Source organism: Sardina pilchardus, chromosome 18 (assembly GCF_963854185.1).
Source record: "Sardina pilchardus chromosome 18, fSarPil1.1, whole genome shotgun sequence".
Classification (NCBI taxonomy): Eukaryota; Metazoa; Chordata; class Actinopteri; order Clupeiformes; family Clupeidae; genus Sardina; species Sardina pilchardus.
Genome location: NC_085011.1, coordinates 247814 through 263385, shown reverse-complemented (window position 1 = coordinate 263385; position 15572 = coordinate 247814). Strand labels below are relative to the sequence as shown.

General features: G+C 43.0%; 2 protein-coding genes across 4 annotated transcripts in view; one reads left to right on the top strand and one right to left on the bottom strand.

Annotated features, from left to right (window-relative positions):
• Window positions 1–7121, bottom strand: part of ap3m1 (adaptor related protein complex 3 subunit mu 1) — a 39675-nt gene extending 32554 nt beyond the window's left edge. Inside the window, exon 1 of one of the 2 annotated variants that reach the window (XR_009936188.1) lies at window positions 6973–7121. The gene's annotated coding sequence lies outside the window, so the exon portion shown is untranslated. The remainder of the gene's footprint in view (window positions 1–6972) is intronic. The other variant, XM_062519234.1, reaches the window with a different exon arrangement.
• A 169-nt stretch (window positions 7122–7290) lies between these two features.
• Window positions 7291–15572, top strand: part of adka (adenosine kinase a) — a 96232-nt gene continuing 87950 nt past the window's right edge. Inside the window, exon 1 of one of the 2 annotated variants that reach the window (XM_062519412.1) lies at window positions 7291–7459. In XM_062519412.1, coding sequence (XP_062375396.1) covers window positions 7350–7459 — 110 coding nt within the window. In that variant the 5' untranslated portion in view covers window positions 7291–7349. Of the gene's footprint in view, window positions 7460–8836; window positions 8984–15572 lie in introns of those variants that run through there. The other variant, XM_062519413.1, reaches the window with a different exon arrangement.

The window sequence follows — 15572 nt, the reverse complement described above, 5'->3', positions numbered from 1 at the left end:
ATGACATAAGAGTTACTAAGTGCCACATGGGAAACATCCTTGTCCCCGTACTCCTCCGAACTCATTTTCTCCTCCCGCACCTCCCAAAACACCTCACGGCCCTACTAAATCCTCAGGGGGCACAGCCGAACACCCTGAGAGTCCATTAAGACTCTGAAAGCCAATGTATTGTCTCCCGGCAGTCTTTCCGAAGGTCAACTGCTGTTAGCATAGGGGGTGGTCTGATTTTTTGGCGGATCATCCCCACGATGGTCTAGACTCCGCGATGTGTCCGAAAAGGTGTTTTTGGAGTGTAAAGAGGCCTTTGTTAAGGTGTAGCTGGACCATGGGGGGTTAACATGCAGCTAGGGGGCTGAATTTCGGTGCACACCTTCTCCCAGTGACCCCCATGCAGCTTCCAAAGTTTCATCTCTCTAGGTACAACACAAAGCGCGCTGTGTCCAAAAAGGGGCTTTTGGAGGGAAAAGGGTCAAGGGTCAAGGGACAAATCGGGCACAAAAGGGACATTTGGAATACATATTGGAAGGCTGATACATATGTTTGAAGGCTTATAGCTCCTCCCCCCAAGGGTCTAGAGGGGCCAAACTTTGCACACTGGCTCTGTTTTGGACCTAGTTTAAGTACATGGGGTCCAATTTCTTGTAAAACCCAGTTTGGACTTAATTGGTCCCCTAGATCTGGCCCTTCGGTATGGGGTTGGGGTCTTAGGCCACAACAGCCTCTTCGAAAGTTGGTCCAACCGGTGCTACTTTTTTTCTGTAAGTCCCTGAGAGCCCATCTCGGGATATAGCGTTCCCTGTCCTCTGGCGGACGCGTGGACGTCCTCCTCGACCTTCTAGGACGCACCGTTTGGGCGCGGGAAGCGGGACAGGAGGCATACATTTGAATAGGATTTTGTGAGGGGAAAATGAATGGGAGTGTATACCCAAATGTCCCTTTTCAAACCAAGATATCTCCAAGCCCCTTGGCTCAAATGGGCCGAGACTCGCGCCATCCGACCGTCTCCGGCCCGCTGACCAGCGGTCCGAGCGGCGGTCCGGGAAAACCTTCCCCAGGCCGACTCGGTCCGGGAAGGTGCTACGGCCGCGAGACCGGGACTCACTCGTCCGCCTCGTCCCCCCGTTCGACATAGTCGGAGACCGAGAAGATCGGACCGAGCGAAGACAGCGCTTTCCGCAAAAAGCGCGGGGGACGTGGACAAGTTGGACATTTTTGGAAAATGGACACATTGGGGACACCCCGGTGAGACGGCGGACGCGTGGACACATTTTTGGGACGTTTAAGCCAGAGGGGGCCCCAGGGGACTCGAAAGTAGGAAGGGCTATTGGGGGACAAGGGAAACAATTTTCCCCAGGGACATTTAGGGTACAGGTCTGGGACATTTCGGATACATTTCAGGGACATGTAGCAATTTGGGATGCTATTGGGGCTCAGATGAAGCTAGAGATATGAAACTTTGCATATATCAAGGGGAGCATGTGAAGAAGGTCTGTGCCGATGTTCAGCTTCCTAGCTCCTTGTTAACCCCCGCCAATCCCCCTCCGAAGATTCGGTTTAAAATTTTTGGTAGGTTTTTCCTTTGCAGTTTCTTTCCTGGGTGTCTCAGAGACACCAGCTTTGGAGCGTTTGTAGGGAGACTCAAGACGGTTAATAAATACTTGGTTGTGACCCTCTAGCACCTACCGTTTTTGCGTGGGAAGAGGAAAACCTTGTATATACGGGACCGTTTATCTCCCCTTGTTAGCAACCCACCGAATCCAAACCGAGTCCAGTGTGTTTGGGGCATCCCTGTGTACAACATATGTGAATTTCATGGTGATTGGACCAACAGAAGTGGGTGTTTTTGGCCCCACCAATCTACCTCTGAAGTTTATGTGTGCAACTTTTGGGACCCCCGCTGGGTTTCGAGGGCTCGATTTCGGGGCAACTTACTACAGCAATCGGAATTGAAAAACAACTTTTTGTTGATTTTTAATGAATATTTTCCTAGAATAAATGAGTCCTGAACCTACATAAAGTGACCTATGAGCAAAATCTCACCTGTAGTAAGTAGCCAGCATGCATTGCAACTTACTACAGCAATCAGAATTGTAAAAAGCCTTTTTGTTGATTTTTAATGAATATTTTCCTAGAATAATTGAGTCCTGAACCTACATAAAGTGACCTATGAGCAAAATCTCACCTGTAGTAAGTAGCCAGCATGCATTGCAACTTACTACAGCAATCAGAATTGTAAAAAGCCTTTTTGTTGATTTTTAATGAATATTTTCCTAGAATAATTGAGTCCTGAACCTACATAAAGTGACCTATGAGCAAAATCTCACCTGTAGTAAGTAGCCAGCGCGCCCTGCAACTTACTACAGCAATCTGAATTGAAAAAAACCTTTTTGTTGATTTTTAATGAATATTTTCCTAGAATAAATGAGTCCTGAACCTACATAAAGTGACCTATTGCAAAACCTCACCTGTAGTAAGTAGCCAGCAAGCATTGCAACTTACTACAGCAATTGAAATTGAAAAAAAACTTTTTGTTGATTTTTTAAGAATATTTTCCTAGAATAAATGAGTCCTGAACCTACATAAAGTGACCTATGAGCAAAACATCACCTGTAGTAAGTAGCCAGCATGCATTGCAACTTACTACAGCAATCGGAATTGAAAAAAAACTTTTTGTTGATTTTTTAATGAATATTTTCCTAGAATAAATGAGTCCTGAACCTACATAAAGTGACCTATGAGCAAAACCTCACCTGTAGTAAGTAGCCAGCATGCATTGCAACTTACTACAGCAATCAGAATTGAAAAAAACATTTTTGTTGATTTTTAATGAATATTTTCCTAGAATAAATGAGTCCTGAACCTATATAAATTGACCTATGAGCAAAACCTCACCTGTAGTAAGTAGCCAGCATGCATTGCAACTTACTACAGCAATTGGAATTGAAAAACAACTTTTTGTTGATTTTTAATGAATATTTTCCTAGAATAAATGAGTCCTGAACCTACATAAAGTGACCTATGAGCAAAACCTCACCTGTAGTAAGTAGCCAGCATGCATTGCAACTTACTACAGCAATCAGAATTGAAAAAAACCTTTTTGTTGATTTTTAATTAATATTTTCCTAGAATAAATGAGTCCTGAACCTACATCAAGTGACCTATGAGCAAAACATCACCTGTAGTAAGTAGCCAGCATGCATTGCAACTTACTACAGCAATCTGAATTGAAAAACAACTTTTTGTTGATTTTTTAAGAATATTTTCCTAGAATAAATGAGTCCTGAACCTACATAAAGTGACCTATGAGCAAAACATCACCTGTAGTAAGTAGCCAGCATGCATTGCAACTTACTACAGCAATCAGAATTGTAAAAAACCTTTTTGTTGATTTTTAATGAATATTTTCCTAGAATAATTGAGTCCTGAACCTACATAAAGTGACCTTTGAGCAAAACCTCACCTGTAGTAAGTAGCCAGCATGCATTGCAACTTACTACAGCAATTGAAATTGAAAAAAACCTTTTTGTTGGTTTTTAATGAATATTTTCCTAGAATAAATGAGTCCTGAACCTACATAAATTGACCTATGAGCAAAACCTCACCTGTAGTAAGTAGCCAGCATGCATTGCAACTTACTACAGCAATTGGAATTGAAAAACAACTTTTTGTTGATTTTTAATGAATATTTTCCTAGAATAAATGAGTCCTGCACCTACATAAAGTGACCTATGAGCAAAATCTCACCTGTAGTAAGTAGCCAGCACGCATTGCAACTTACTACAGCAATTGAAATTGAAAAAAAACTTTTTGTTGATTTTTTAAGAATATTTTCCTAGAATAATTGAGTCCTGAACCTACATAAAGTGACCTATGAGCAAAACCTCACCTGTAGTAAGTAGCCAGCATGCATTGCAACTTACTACAGCAATTGAAATTGAAAAAAACCTTTTTGTTGATTTTTAATGAATATTTTCCTAGAATAAATGAGTCCTGAACCTACATAAATTGACCTATGAGCAAAACCTCACCTGTAGTAAGTAGCCAGCATGCATTGCAACTTACTACAGCAATTGAAATTGAAAAAAACCTTTTTGTTGGTTTTTAATGAATATTTTCCTAGAATAATTGAGTCCTGAACCTACATAAAGTGACCTATGAGCAAAATCTCACCTGTAGTAAGTAGCCAGCATGCATTGCAACTTACTACAGCAATCTGAATTGAAAAACAACTTTTTGTTGATTTTTTAAGAATATTTTCCTAGAATAAATGAGTCCTGAACCTACATAAAGTGACCTATGAGCAAAACATCACCTGTAGTAAGTAGCCAGCATGCATTGCAACTTACTACAGCAATCAGAATTGTAAAAAACCTTTTTGTTGATTTTTAATGAATATTTTCCTAGAATAATTGAGTCCTGAACCTACATAAAGTGACCTTTGAGCAAAACCTCACCTGTAGTAAGTAGCCAGCATGCATTGCAACTTACTACAGCAATTGAAATTGAAAAAAACCTTTTTGTTGGTTTTTAATGAATATTTTCCTAGAATAAATGAGTCCTGAACCTACATAAATTGACCTATGAGCAAAACCTCACCTGTAGTAAGTAGCCAGCATGCATTGCAACTTACTACAGCAATTGGAATTGAAAAACAACTTTTTGTTGATTTTTAATGAATATTTTCCTAGAATAAATGAGTCCTGCACCTACATAAAGTGACCTATGAGCAAAATCTCACCTGTAGTAAGTAGCCAGCACGCATTGCAACTTACTACAGCAATTGAAATTGAAAAAAAACTTTTTGTTGATTTTTTAAGAATATTTTCCTAGAATAATTGAGTCCTGAACCTACATAAAGTGACCTATGAGCAAAACCTCACCTGTAGTAAGTAGCCAGCATGCATTGCAACTTACTACAGCAATTGAAATTGAAAAAAACCTTTTTGTTGATTTTTAATGAATATTTTCCTAGAATAAATGAGTCCTGAACCTACATAAATTGACCTATGAGCAAAACCTCACCTGTAGTAAGTAGCCAGCATGCATTGCAACTTACTACAGCAATTGAAATTGAAAAAAAACTTTTTGTTGATTTTTAATGAATATTTTCCTAGAATAAATGAGTCCTGAACCTACATAAATTGACCTATGAGCAAAACCTCACCTGTAGTAAGTAGCCAGCATGCATTGCAACTTACTACAGCAATTGGAATTGAAAAACAACTTTTTGTTGATTTTTAATGAATATTTTCCTAGAATAAATGAGTCCTGCACCTACATAAAGTGACCTATGAGCAAAATCTCACCTGTAGTAAGTAGCCAGCACGCATTGCAACTTACTACAGCAATCAGAATTGAAAAAAAACTTTTTGTTGATTTTTAATTAATATTTTCCTAGAATAATTGAGTCCTGAACCTACATAAAGTGACCTATGAGCAAAACCTCACCTGTAGTAGGTAGCCAGCATGCATTGCAACTTACTACAGCAATTGAAATTGAAAAAAACCTTTTTGTTGGTTTTTAATGAATATTTTCCTAGAATAATTGAGTCCTGAACCTACATAAAGTGACCTATGAGCAAAATCTCACCTGTAGTAAGTAGCCAGCATGCATTGCAACTTACTACAGCAATCAGAATTGTAAAAAACCTTTTTGATGATTTTTAATGAATATTTTCCTAGAATAATTGAGTCCTGAACCTACATAAAGTGACCTATGAGCAAAATCTCACCTGTAGTAAGTAGCCAGCACGCCCTGCAACTTACTACAGCAATCAGAATTGAAAACAACATTTTTGTTGATTTTTAATGAATATTTTACTAGAATTAATGAGTCCTGAACCGACATAAAGTGACCTATGAGTAAAATCTCACCTGTAGTAAGTAGCCAGCATGTATTGCAACTTGCTACAGCAATCAGAATTGAAAAATGCCTTTTTGTTGATTTTTAATGAATATGTTTCTAGAATAATTGAGTCCTGAACCTACATTATGTGACCTATGAGCAAAATCTCACCTGTAGTAGATAACAACTGTATATTGCAAGATACTACAAAAACCAGAATCAAAAAACGCTACTTTATTGACTTTCAGTGAATATTTTCTATATTCCAGTCCAGAAAAGGCTACCCCCTCACTGAGGAGTTAACCTAATAGCCGAAGCACGGCACGCTCTAAATGCGTCATTTGATGACGGTCCCTAACCCAGGCATCAGAACGAGTAGGCTTTTACAGGTTATTAGGGTTGTTTTTTGCATCGAGATAGAAACTGACAACAAATGTATGCTTTTCTTTTGAGACATGACAAGAGTGTGAACTGTATGTCTCGTTGATCTTGTTTCTAAACTGAAATCTGTGGGGAAACCCGAAAACGGGGAAAGTTAAAATTGAATATCGAGCGAATATCAAACGTCCGGCTAACTTCACCGCGCTTTCCAACTGACACCATTAAACAATACACAAATGCAACGTAGTCACTACGTCTACTTCGGTTGGGTTCATATTGAACTAGGAAAAGTAAACAAAGGTTCAGAGAAACGTTACAAATAGGTTAGGATAGAAGCCAATATCAGTTATGTGTTGATGAAGCAGTATAGCAGAGAACTAATTGATGGAGCAACTTATTTTCAAGAAGAAAACAAACTTCAGAGTGACAGTGTTGACATATGTTACAACTCGAATTATTCCAACTAAATCGTACACATTGGTTGTTAAATCAAAGTAACTGCGATGGCACGATACGGTCAAAATATTAGCCAATGTTGTAATGTTTTGATTAAGATGTGAGACTGTGGGAGTTTTCCCATTCTGAAAGTTGTGTTTGTAGCAAGAGCTACCGGCAGATGGATTTATCGCCATTCGCTCCCACAGTACAAAACCGTGCAAACACTGCTATTTGCACAAAGATTAGACTTTAAAACACTACAGTTTAATTAAAACATACATTAAAATTCAATTTGTGAAATGAGTTACCTTTGCAGGACTCCGTCCGTGCGTCTGTTGGCAAAAAACTCCTAGGTGGCAATATGGCAGAAGTGCGAAGCGGAAGCCTGTGAAACTAGCCACGTATGTGCCTTCAAATAACACGAGCAAAATGTCACGTTTGAAAGATGGTAAATCTGACATTAAGAAATTTCGCTTCACCGAAGTTGACACGACTCAATCGAAGCTGAGACTGGTGTCTTATGTACCAGCTCTTGAGATCATTTATTCTTTTTCGTTCAGGCAGTTCTCAAGGCACCTACTTATTGACCCAACGTGTTTGGCTTTCTCCCTCCTCAGCCCGTGTTCACAACTCGTCTCCGATATTCCTTATCTGTCTCAAGGTGGTCAGTAAGCGTGCTTCAACGATGACTTCAGAAGAACCCAAAGCAAAGAGAGCCAAACTCGAAGAGAAGAAGGAGCAGGAGCAGGAGCACGAGAAGGAGAACGAGACTAAGTCCGTGGGAAAGAAACTTAGGTGAGTGATGTCCTTTTTGCAGCCCCGCGGAATAGAGGAGTCAGGCTGTGTGCAGTAGTAATTACGCTGTTATTATGAAGGGACGATGAGACCAGGGATAGACAGGGAGAACATGCGTGCATGTATGCTCACGTTGTTATTGCAGCCCTGTCCTGGTGAACATGTTATAAAATGCATCTTTAACTGCGCAAAGACCCACCGAGGCGTGTGGAGATGTGACTCTCCAGCCAGATTGCTTTGAAGTGAGCTTGCCCTGCACCCGTGGCCTGAGATGGTCATAAGTGCAGTGTAGTTGGCAAGGCTGCGGAGTAACTACGACTAAAGGTGACACTGTGACTGAAGGTGACTCAAGCCTGGTGCAATAAGTCCGGTATATCTGATGAATGGGGTTATGTGTTTAGGTAGCATGTGGCTATGTAAAGCATGTCTGAAGAACAGTACGGATGTACGGGTACAGGGGCGTAGTCAGAGATACTTATATAGGAGTGTATAGTGTCGTGACTGTTCTGAGGTGTTCATGGTTAGCAAGTTGTGTACATTTTATTGCTCTTTATTGCCGCGTGAAGTCCATGACCGAGCCACAGCCGGCTTGTGCGCTCCCGCGCGCGACGCTCCACGTGTCTTTTGTTGTGTGTGTGTGTGTGTGTGTGTGTGTGTGTGTGTGTGTGTGTGTGTGTGTGTGTGTGTGTGTGTGTGTGTGTGTGTCCAAATGCAAATGTACCCTGCTTAAAACTAAGCTACTGTCCCGGCTTTAGGGGGCTCTGCTGTCTAAGGTACGAAGCGCTCTCTCAGTGTCAGGGACGCGGCGGCGAAACAAATGTTTGATTCGCGTGCGTCCTCCGGTTAGTATTTCAATGTCAACGGCGTGTCATAAGACCGAGAGGGGAGGTGACCAAATGGGATTTAGAGGTAAGAGTGTCTTGTGCAAACCACACCAAAAGTGTGACGGCTCAGCGCGTATTTCGGCCGCAAAAAAACACTGATTATTTATTTATTTACTTATTTATTTTCTTATTTATTCATTACATTTTTTTTACTTTAGCCTAAATGGCACTCACTAGCCTACTCATTGTTGAATCTGCGTAACTCGAAACGCTTTTTTATTGTTTTACAATAACTGCAATTTTACCTATTGTAGCGAACATTTTTTGTAACACTGTGATGGTTTCAGCGTTTGGGTAAATTTCTGTTAGGACGCGTGTTGGCGGAACCGATTCGAGCGCTCTCGGGATGGCCCTGCCGTGTCTGTCTGTGTCACCGTCTCGCCCCTGGTGGCGCGCGACTCTTTCTGAATTCACGAGCTTTTGGACCCAAAATTCCGCTTGACCAACCACAGCCGGCGAATCGCCCCTCCTCGCGCACTTCCAGCCAATCAATTCAGAAAAAAATTCAGATGGGCGCACGAGCCTCGCTTGTATGTTGACACAGCGCGCTGCTGAATTCGGTGTGGATTTAAAAGCTCCGTAGCCGACGGTGAACGGCCGAGACTGCATCACCTCTGATCATCAGCATGCCCGCCACAAGGTAAGCGCGTCCGCTCTCGCTCTTCACCGGAGACAGACACTCGTTAACTCTCTCTGCGGAATTAAGGAAAGGGGTTGTTATCGTTTGATATAGAGAGGAGTCTGCATCAGTGTCTGCTGTGAGTTTAAAACAGCCGTCGGACTAGGGCTGTGGATGTCTCACACTGATCGCTGCCAACTAGGGTGCGGCAGAGACATATATTAATCTTACTCGTTTTTCCCCACACAACACAAGATTATCATAACTGATGCTTGTAACTTCTAGCAGACATTTCTACAGTGGCAATGCCACGCCAGCACAGGCACCACACAGTCGCGATGATAGCCCTGCTAAAAAGATGAACGTTGTAATTTAAGCGCTTTTGGAATATGTGTTTGAATGTGGGAGTTTGTATTGTGTAAGTGGGCTTGACAACCTGTTGGAGGTTATTTAATTGCCCAGGGGCTTTAAGCGTAGCCCACTGTTGGAGGAGTTTTTGATTGCCCCAGGGGCTTTAAGCGTAGCCCACTGTTGGAGGTTATTTAATTGCCCCGGGGGCTTTAAGCGTAGCCCACTGTTGGAGGTTATTTAATTGCCCCGGGGGCTTTAAGCGTAGCCCACTGTTGGAGGTTATTTAATTGCCCCGGGGGCTTTAAGCGTAGCCCACTTGTGGATTTAGTTTTGCACATGGAAGCTATTTGGTGTAAATGGAACAGGACAAGCTGCTACACCCGTGTAGTTTGTATTTTCATTATTCAGTTGCAAAGCAGAAGCAGGTTTATATATTATCTATATTACCATAAGCATACATTACACACATCTGAAGCTGGTTTATATTATGATAAGACAGACGTATGAATCTGGTTTATATTATGTTATTCCATAAGACAGACGTATGAATCTGGTTTATATTATGAAGCTGGTTTATATGATGAAGCTGGTTTATATGATGAAGCTGGTTTATATGATGAAGCTGGTTTATATGATGAAGCTGGTTTATATGATGAAGCTGGTTTATATGATGAAGCTGGTTTATACTGTATTATGAATCTGGTTTATATGATGAAGCTGGTTTATATGATGAAGCTGGTTTATATGAGGATAAGACAGACGTATGAATCTGGTTTATATTATGAAGCTGGTTTATATGATGAAGCTGGTTTATATGATGAAGCTGGTTTATACTGTATTATGAATCTGGTTTATATGATGAAGCTGGTTTATATGATGAAGCTGGTTTATATGAGGATAAGACAGACATATGAAGCTGGTTTATATGATGAAGCTGGTTTATATGATGAAGCTGGTTTATATGATGAAGCTGGTTTATTAGGATAAGACAGACTTATGAAGCTGGTTTATATGAGGCATGGAAGCTGCAGACTACAGACATTCAGTGTAAGTGACATGTGGCCTCACAGCTGTGTGTGTGTGTGTGTGTGTGTGTGTGTGTGTGTGTGTGTGTGTGTGTGTGTGTGTGTGTGTGTGTGTGTGTGTGTGTGTGTGTGTGTGTGTGTGTGTGTGTGTGTGTGGACATGTGGCCTCACAGCATCCGACAGCAGCTCTGAACGTGCACAGTCATGCCATGTGCTCAGTAGTGTGGTATTAGGGCACTCCTCAGTGTGTGTGTGTGTGTGTGTGTGTGTGTGTGTGTGTGTGTGTGCGTGCAGTCATGCATCTGTGTTCAGTAGTGTGGTATTGGAACACTCCTGTGTGTGTGTGTGTGTGTGTGTGTGTGTGTGTGTGTGTGTGTGTGTGAACACCAAGGTGAGGTTGCATCAGCCCTGTGTGTCTTGGCAGAGTTATGCAGCTGGACCGGTTCACATGCAGTGGCGCCTGCAGGCGTACGGCCGTACGCACCGTGCGTACCTTAAGACTACTCATCAAGGAAAGAAAATTACCCTTGTGCGTGTGTATTCACATCAAATTGGCCTACCATAACTTCCCAACTATGCACAATATCCCATTAGCCGCATGCCATGCCATCAGGCTATTTACAATTTTCTATATGAAGTTTGTCAACACGTTATCAAAATTAACTTAATGCAGAGCTACTGTATATCCACGCGCACATATTTCATTTGAGCAGGAGAGATTACGCACGCAGGCGCGCAAGTAGGCTACTTGTTGTTTTCTTTTACTCGGCTATCTATTATGGTTATCAGAACACAATGTGACGCTAAATCACTAACTCAAATACTCATCGTGGATATCGCAAGTTGCGTGAAGTTGCGTCTCAAAAAAATCTGAAAAAAATACCATGCGCACCTATGTTACCAAGGAGACACTCTGTAAAATGTTTTTGTGCTAAGATCAATACTTTTCAAGTAACAGCCAGTTTTACGGGGGGAGGGGGGTGTCAAATTTGTTGTGCCTCTTTTTTTTGTCAAAGTTCACAAGCTCATTGCTCAGGAACTAGAATTTGTAGGAGGCTCAAATCTTGCAGGCTGGTGCATAAATAGGAATAGCATGCAGTAAAATCCCCACGAGTAGTCTGGATGATCCTGCATGGTCATATCAGTCCCTCAAAGTTGATCAAAATGTTATTGGAGTTCTTGTCTGGGCTCTGTTTAGGCCTTCAGAAGACACATTTTTACTCAACATATAGGCTCTTGGGGTTTTTTCTTATTGAGATAAGTAGAAACATTCTCCGAAAAAGCAATGAAGAGAAAAGAGAATCCATCAGAGACTGAACAGCAGACCTCACAAGTTTGAAAAATAAATTAGGATCTCATATTCAGAGCACCCTAACACCTTGTGGGAATATGAAGATTTTTTTTATATATTTTTCTATAATCTGCATTACCTCTTCTTTTTAAAAACACCAATTTGACTTGTCTCATGCAAATCTTTCTTTTTCATTTCCCACCCTGAACAAGGACAAAATGCATGCATGTGTGTGTGTGTGTGTGTATTTGGGAGTGGGGTGTGGGTGTGTGTGTTTCGGAGTGGGGTGCGTGTGTGTGTGTGTGTGTGTGTATTTGGGAGTGGGGTTTGCGTCTGTCTGTGTGTGTGTGTTTGGGAGTGGGTTGTGTGTGTGTGTGTGTGTTTGGGAGTGGTGTGTGTGTGTGTGTGTGTGTGTGTGTGTGTGTGTGTTTGGGAGTGGGGTGTGCGGTGTGTGTGTATTTGGGAGTGGGGTGTGTGTGTGTGTGTGTGTGTTTGGGAGTGGGGTGTGTGTGTGTGTGTGTGTGTATTTGGGAGTGGGGTGTGGCATGCTTGTGGGTTATCTCTGACAGGCTGGTAGTCAGACTGCTCGAGGGTGTGTGTGTGTGTGTGTGTGTGTGTGTGTGTGCGTATGAGTGAGTGAGAAAGAGACTACTACTACTTATTCTGTACTCTGCTGACAGAGGCACATATTTGTGTGTGTGTGTGTGTGTGTGTGTGTGTGTGTGTGTGTGTGTGTTTTCCCTCTGTGTTGATTAAGACCGTGTACAGCTCTTGTGTGTCTAGGAGACCTAGGAGTGTGTGTGTGTTTGTGTGTGTGTGTGTGCGCGTGCGTGCGCGCACTTTGGTTGTGCTTTGACAGCAGAGCTAGGATAGCAGAGGATCAGTGGAGTGTGTGTGTGTGCGCGCGTGTGTGTGTGTGTGTGTGTGTGTGCGTGCTAGGATAGCAGAGGATCAGTGGAGTGTGTGTGTGTGTGTGCGCGCATGTGTGTGTGCGTGCTAGGATAACAGAGGATCAGTGGCAGGCGCTTCTTCTCTGATCAATCAAATCAATCACCAAGCTGGAGCTTACAGCTTTAAAGTGCACTGCAATGATCTTACAGGTTTAAAGTGCAGTGCAGTCAACTTACAGGACTGTAACCCTAGGTTACAGTCTGGATCCATCTCAAACCCTTCTAGACCCAATGACCAATACAGGTTACAGGGTTCCCAATACAGGTTACAGGGTTCCCAATACAGGTTACAGGGTTCCCAATACAGGTTACAGGGTTCCCAATACAGGTTACAGGGTTCCCAATACATGCAGGGTTCTCGTGGGGTGTTAAAAAGTCTTAAAAGCATTGAATTTATGAATTTGGAAATAATACTTGAAAAAAATACTTGAATCAGTCTCGAATGTTGATATCTGGGTCTTAAAATGTGTGCAGCATGTAACTTCTCCGTATCACATTCTCCTCAAAAGTTTAATTTGTCAATTATTTGTCCATTATTTTGATGAAATAGCGTAGCCTGAATAAAGAGTGGCGGAACCACCCTGCCCCGTGATGAACACACACACATGTTGTCCCACTACAACACACACACACACACACGTGTTGTCCCTGTGCTACTGCACTACAACACACACACACACGTGTTGTCCCTGTGCTACTGCACTACAACACACACAAACACATGTGTTGTCCCTGTGCTACTGCACTACAACACACACACACACGTGTTGTCCCTGTGCTACTGCACTACAACACACACACACACGTGTTGTCCCACTAGAACACACACACGTGTTGTCCCTGTGCTACTGCACTACAACACACACACACACGTGTTGTCCCACTAGAACACACACACGTGTTGTCCCTGTGCTACTGCACTACAACACACACACACACGTGTTGTCCCACTAGAACACACACACGTGTTGTCCCTGTGCTACTGCACTACAACACACACACACACACGTGTTGTCCCTGTGCTACTGCACTACAACACACACACACACACGTGTTGTCCCTGTGCTACTGCACTACAACACACACACACACACGTGTTGTCCCTGTGCTACTGCACTACAACACACACACACACACGTGTTGTCCCTGTGCTACTGCACTACAACACACACACACACACGTGTTGTCCCTGTGCTACTGCACTACAACACACACACACACGTGTTGTCCCTGTGCTACTGCACTACAACACACACACACACACGTGTTGTCCCTGTGCTACTGCACTACAACACACACAAACACATGTGTTGTCCCTGTGCTACTGCACTACAACACACACACACACACACACACACACACGTGTTGTCCCTGTGCTACTGCACTACAACACACAAACACGTGTTGTCCCTGTGCTACTGCACTACAACACACACACACACACACACACATGTTGTCCCTGTGCTACTGCACTACAACACACACACACACACACATGTTGTCCCTGTGCTACTGCACTACAACACACACACACGTGTTGTCCCACTACAACACACACACACGTGTTGTCCCTGTGCTACTGCACTACAACACACACACACACACGTGTTGTCCCACTACAACACACACACACGTGTTGTCCCTGTGCTACTGCACTACAACACACACACACACACGCGTTGTCCCACTACAACACACACACACGTGTTGTCCCACTACAACACACGTACGTGTTGTCCCTGTGCTACTGCACTACAAAACACACACACAGACCACAAGCAACGAGCCAAGTAGATACCGTAAAACTCCAAATGATAGCCCAGGCTTTTATTTCTCCAAATCGCCAAAATGCACCGGCTTGTATTTGAGACAGACGTCAATATGAGACGGGCCTTTCATTTAGTGTTGATATATTGAGTGTAGGCCTAGAAATAACTACCCAATAGCATAAGCAGACGGAAAGCATAACAGTAGAAGGTTACCACATTATATTAGCCTACTTTGTTTATAATTTGAATGTGTTTCACAAATCAGATCATGTTAGAATTGGCTACCCTGTAAAACAACTGCAACCATGTGATTAAGAATGACCCTATTCATCGCTATCATCACCGCCATCTTCAACTACAAGTCCATTGGCGAATTCCTCCTCGTCGCTCTCCTCCACTGTTCCCTCTCCTCCGTTAACGCTGCCAGTCTTGCTCGCACTAACAGCTCCCGACCAGATGCGCAGGGCTCTCCCTCTTTGGACAGACCCAGATGCGCAGGGCTCTCCCTCTTTGGACAGACCCAGATGCGCAGGGCTCTCCCTCTTTGGACAGACGTTGCAGTTCAACTTTATACGCCATTCTCGCACCCTCTTTGGATCAACCGAGAATTAAGGGGAGCCGTGGCCTACTGGTTAGGGCTTCGGGCTTGTAACCGGAGGGTTGCCGGTTCTGGGTTAGTGTGTGATTCACCTCACTGTGTGTTCACTTCGTGCTGTGTGTGTTCACTAATTCATGAATTGGGATAAATGCAGATCAATAAAGTAGTATATATACACATATTGTGTCAGCTCAAATGTCAATTTCATATTTCTATCTCTTTGTTGTCATCTCTTTGTTGTCATGAAACTAGCCTTCAGTAGGGTGTGTGTGTCTGTGTGTTGTGCAGCCTTCAGTAGGGTGTGTGTGTGTTGTGCAGCCTTCAGTAGGGTGTGTGTGTGTGTGTTGAGCAGCCTTCAGTAGGGTGTGTGTTGTGATCTGATATAATGCACACAAAATCCCGCGATATCTCCCGCGAGGTCTCAGGCGAATCACGTCTGTCAAATTTGCAAAATCGTGTTCGGGACCATCTGCGTCTAAAACTTTCGCCCCTCCCGGTGAGACTCAAGCTCACGTTGACGTATGCAGCCAGCCGAAGTCAGCCGTATCCGAACTCGAATGCGCCTCATGTATGGTGGTGATGGTATGCTGGGTAATGTAGTCCATTCATAATGTACGGTAGTGATG